The following is a 5,477-nucleotide window of genomic DNA, read 5'->3' as shown; positions in this document are numbered from 1 at the left end:
GCCATTACATTACGATCTGAGTTCAAATTCCGCCAAGGTTGACTTTGCCTTTCATCCTTTCAGGGTTGATAAATAAAGTACCAGTTACATACTGGGGTTGATGTAATCGACTTAATCCCTTTGTCTGTCCTTATTTGTCCACTCTATGTTTAGCCCCTTGTGGGCAATAAAGAAATATATATACATGCCTAAAAGTGTACAATGACCTTGGTTGACCCCCCCCCCCATCATATCCCTAGATACACCTTGCAATGACCCTAATCGGGAACTTCATAAAGGAACATTATTTCTTAAAGGTTTTTTTTGGTAGTTTGTTTCAGTAATGTCATCTTTGTTTCTCTGCTTCCGTTTTCAGATAATGAAAGGAAACTGAAAAAAGATCTTCGTCGTACCAAAGCCCTCCTCCGAGATGCCGAAATTGTTATTCAGAAACAGCAAAGTACTGAAAGCTCTAAAGCAACAATACGTCAACTGAGGAATCAGGTAAGGGCTGTACTCTTTCATTGCTTCCTTCAGTCTAACAAAACTAAACCATCTGATTGCTAGGGATGATTATGGCACTTTATTATTATTGTTATTGTTGTTATCATCATCGTCATCATCATCTTCCAAGGTGATGAGCTGGCAGAATCATTAGCACTCCAGGTGAAATGCCTAACAGCATTTTGTCCATCTTCATGCTCTGAATTCAAATTCTGCCAAGGTCCACTTTGCGTTTCATCCTTCCGGAGTTGATAAAATAAATGCCAGTTGAGCACTGGAGTCAATATAATCGACCTACACTCTCTCCTGAAATTGCTGGCCTTGTGCCAAGATTTGAAAACATTATTATTTTGGGGGTTGAGATAATTAACTTTCCCCTCCTCCAAAATTTCAGGCTTTGTGCCTATTGCAGAAAGGATTATTATTATTATTATTATTATTATTATTATTATATGTTTGACTTTTGCTTTGTATTTGTACAAGTTGACGCCAAATCTCACCCAGAGACCTCAAGAGACAACAAGTTAGAAGTTCATGTTGGTGTTATGTCTAGGGTGTCATATATTTGTACATTATTTATTATGCCCTATGCCTGTGGGCATATGGCGTAGTGGTTAAGAGCGCAGGCTACTAACCCCAAGATTCCGAGTTTGATTCCAAGCAGTGACCTGAATAATAATAATAATAATAATAATAATAATAATAATAATAATAATAATAATAGCATTGAAAAATACCTTAGGAATGAGAACCCAGGTTCGAAATTTCTCCAAGACACCTGATGAAGGCTGGAGGGTATATCAGCCGAAACATGTTAACAACAAACAAGATGAGGACAAATAACCGTCGAATGTAAATAATGTAAATAATGTACATAATTCCTCATCTCTTAAATATAGAACTGTATTGTCATATATTTGGTTTTGCATATAGTATTGTTCTAGAGAATGTTTAAGGAAACATAAGAAAATTATGAGTTTGTTTTAAAATCTGAGATTACAAAGACAGTATTTGATGCAGGATATGGGCAGTCTGACAACAAGACATTAAATGATGATGATATTCTGATTATAATCATTGATGGAGAGAGAGTAGAAGGTGGTGTTTTGTTATAGTAAAGTTGAAATGGCAGTTATCAACATTTCCTTCCAGTGTCCATTCATGTTTCTCTTGTGTGTGTTTCAGTTGGAAGATGCAGCCTTTACTGCTGCCTCTGCTGTGAAAGCTAAGAAGAATCTAGAAATAGAGCTGGAAGAACTACAACAGCAGCTTGAAGAAATGTCGAAAGGAAAACAAGATGTAAGTATTTTGTCACATCCCAGATCACCATAGTTCCACTTTTATGTCATTTTATTGGACTGCTTTTGGATATGTGTTATGTGTGTATATATATATATATATATATATATATATATATATATATATATATATATATATATATATATATATATATGTGTGTGTGTATATATACATATATGTATGTATATGTTTGTGTGTCTGTGTTTGTCCCCCCACAATTGTAAGCTAAACAAACTACTTACTACATGTGACACCGGCCCACCATTAGAGTAATTTACCCATGTTATGCTATAGAAGGCAAGTTGTCTGTTCATTTCAACCAGAAATAATGTCATCACTTCTGTTAAATATTTGAAATGTCTATCTTTCACCCGTACAGGCTGAGGCACGTTACATGACAGTGTTGCGGGAGTTAACGGATGTCCAGAGTCGGACAGAAGAGGCTGAAGAAGACATGAATGAAATAATGGCCAAATATAAAGCAGCTGTCCGTCAGGTTGGTTAATTTTTATTTTATCCTATCCTTCCTCCCACCCCCCCACACACACACACACACTTTTCCACCGTGTCTCCACCCTTATTCCCCCTCTCTATACATAACCCAACACCTCTTTGCTTACTCTTCATCTTTCCACTTGTCTTGTATTACTCTATTTATTCCACACAACTACATCTGTACTTACTCCAAGCCTTATACCTATCTCTCATCTCTATACTTACCTCACACCTTTACACACATACAGTGGAGGCGCAATGGCCCAGTGGTTAGGGCAGCGGACTTGCAGTTGTAGGATCGCAGTTTCGATTCCCAGACCGGGCATTGTGAGTGTTTATTGAGCGAAAACACCCAAAGCTCCACGAGGCTCCGGCAGGGGATGGTGGCGAACCCTGCTGTACTCTTTCACCACAATTTTCTCTCACTCTTTCTCCCTGTTTCTGTTGTACCTCTATTTCAAAGGGCCAACTTTGTCACACTCTGTGCCATGCTGAATCTCCCTGAGAGCTACGTTCAGGGTACACGTGTCTGTGGAGTGCTCAACCACTTGCATGTTAATTTCACAAGCAGGCTGTTCCGTTGATCGGATCAACTAGAAACCTTGCCATTGTAACCAACAGAGTACTACGACACATGCATGCACATATGTTAAGCAGAAAGTACAAAACGCCATACACAGGGAATCCTTAATGCTTTTGAATTTCCCTCTGAGACAGAGAAGGAAAATTAAAATCTAATGACAGTTATCAAATCTGATTGAAACCGAAGATAATACCTTGAATTAAGAATTTAATTCTTGAATGGATTAATATGCTTGAGGAGAAAGAAACAGCTTGACTCAGCTCATATTTTATGCTGCCAACTGGAAAAGAAGATGGGATATATCTTCTCAAAAGTCCTTTGAGAGACTGCACACCTTTTTTCTGAACACTACTTCCAATTCATGCTATGTTGTGTATAAAATATCTGTGTTTGGATGCAAGAGACAGCTATGGTCACAGTGTTTCGGTTTCAATTTGATCTCATCAGCATAGTAGAATCCAAACTTGTTCCAAATATGTTTTAGATGTTTTTACATATACAAAATGGTGTTTCATACATTTTTAGCCAATGGTAATTTGCATTATTGAACCAAAAAAAAAATTAAAAAAGAGAAAATAACTAAAAGAGTCCAGTGGCAGAATTTGAATAATTAGGTTAATGAGGGTGTAATGAACACTGATATTTCTTATTTTATTGAAATTTTTCCTGGAACAGAGGAGATAGACAAAAAAGCAAATAAGCAATTAAGCTATCATTTTCCCTACAGTCAAGAATCTCTTCAGTGACTTTCCATCCCACATACCTTCTCCTATTCTATTTAGTCCATTCTGCCTTTATGTCACAGGATATGTGACAAAAGATTTCAGACAAAGGACACTAAAATAAGAACAAGCATTTCATAATTTCCTAAAATTATCTCCTCCTCCTCCTCTTTCAGTGTTACTAACATTTGCCACTAGGTTTTTGTTTAGCTACTAGTTGAAGATCTGTTCTTTATTCTCAGCTTTGGTCTTTTTCACACACCTCTTCTGTCACACATCTCCTCTGCCATATACTTCCTCTGTCATATCCATGATGGCATATTTTCTTCTCCCTCTAGTTGACAAATCACTGCTTTGCTATCCTTCCTGAGTCCAATACCTCCATGTCAGATATAGTGGATACTATTTCAACAAACCTATTGTGTATATATATATATATATATATATATATATATATATAATATCATCATCGTCGTCGTTTAATGTCCGCTTTCCATGCTAGCATGGGTTGGACGATTTGACTGAGGACTGGTGGACCAGGAGGCGACACCAGGCTCCAATCTGATTTGGCAGAGTTTCTACAGCTGGATGCCCTTCCTAACGCCAACCACTCCGAGAGTGTAGTGGGTGCTTTTACGTGCCACCGGCACGAGGGCCAGTCAGGCGGGTACTGGCATATATATATATATGTGTGTGTATTCATGTAGATTGACGTAGTTATTATGCATATTCATATTTGTTTATTGTTGTGCTTTTCTGAATTTGTAGCAAGCAGTTGATCAGATCACAATATCAGATTATCTCCGACATAATGATGAACTTCAAACTGAGAATGAGAAACTAAAGTCTGAAGTAAGCAAAAAGGCTTCCATTGCCGTATTCTTTATCTGCTTTGTTAAATTATATATTTCTTTGATTCTCTGTATAAGACTAAATGTTTCTAATCACCACATTCTTATGGTTGTACGTAGCTTTTCATAGACAAACCTGCATTGTAGACACACCTACATTGCAATAGATGCATTTATTTAGTTATAGACATATTTTTTTACTTGTTTCAGTCATTAGACTGTGGCCATGCTGGGGTACTGCCTAAACACACCTTACTTGTTACAGACTCACCTACCCACTTATTGGTACATGCACACTTATAAAGATGCAACCATCTCATTACAGATACACCTGCCTAATTAGAAACATATGTATACATAATTATAAACATACTTACCTTAGCATAGACACATCTACTTATTAGGTAGATGTGTCTATACACACCTATATAATTACAAACACATGTGCCTTCTTAAGGACATCTCCCTGTTTACAGATACTTCAGTCTGTTTATTAGTACATCTATGCCTTTATAGGTTCCCTACCCGCTTTTTTTTATGGGTACATGTATGTGTTTATGGTCAGAACTGTTAGTTTACAGTTACATCTATTTATAGGCATATTTAACTTTTTGTAAATAGGTCAATACAACTGCTCGTTTACTGGCACATCTATGAGAGGGTGATGAAAAGTTCCTAGCTTTGAGTAAAACAAAATACACGAAGATCAGTTGTTAATTATGATTTTTATTCAACTGTGACGCATGCGTACGAACAACCATGCTACATGGCAGTGAAACATGGGCTGTAACTGCTGAGGACATACGTAAGCTCGCAAGGAATGAAGCCAGTATGCTCCGTTGGATGTGTAATGTCAATGTGAATACCCGTCAGAGTGTAAGTATCTTGAGAGAAAAGCTGAACATTAGAAGCATCAGTTGTGGCGTGCAAGAGAGACGATTGCGCTGGTATGGACATGTGGTGAGAATGGAGGAGGATAGCTGCGTGAAAAAGTGCCACACCCTAACAGTTGAGGGAACCCGTGGAAGAGGTAGGCCCAGGAAG

The 5,477-nt window shown here is 37.6% G+C and overlaps 1 protein-coding gene across 1 annotated transcript in view; it reads left to right on the top strand.

Annotated features, from left to right (window-relative positions):
- LOC128250893 (unconventional myosin-XVIIIa-like) overlaps positions 1 to 5,477 on the top strand; it is a 17,727-nt gene that overhangs the window by 5,759 nt on the left and 6,491 nt on the right. Inside the window, exons 4-7 of the mRNA XM_052976921.1 lie at positions 356 to 483; positions 1,669 to 1,782; positions 2,162 to 2,278; positions 4,351 to 4,434. Coding sequence (XP_052832881.1) covers positions 356 to 483; positions 1,669 to 1,782; positions 2,162 to 2,278; positions 4,351 to 4,434 — 443 coding nt within the window. The remainder of the gene's footprint in view (positions 1 to 355; positions 484 to 1,668; positions 1,783 to 2,161; positions 2,279 to 4,350; positions 4,435 to 5,477) is intronic.

Source organism: Octopus bimaculoides, chromosome 26, assembly GCF_001194135.2.
Source record: "Octopus bimaculoides isolate UCB-OBI-ISO-001 chromosome 26, ASM119413v2, whole genome shotgun sequence".
Taxonomy (NCBI): Eukaryota; Metazoa; Mollusca; class Cephalopoda; order Octopoda; family Octopodidae; genus Octopus; species Octopus bimaculoides.
Note: the sequence above shows the minus strand (reverse complement) of the source record. Positions and strands in the feature narration are given on the sequence as shown.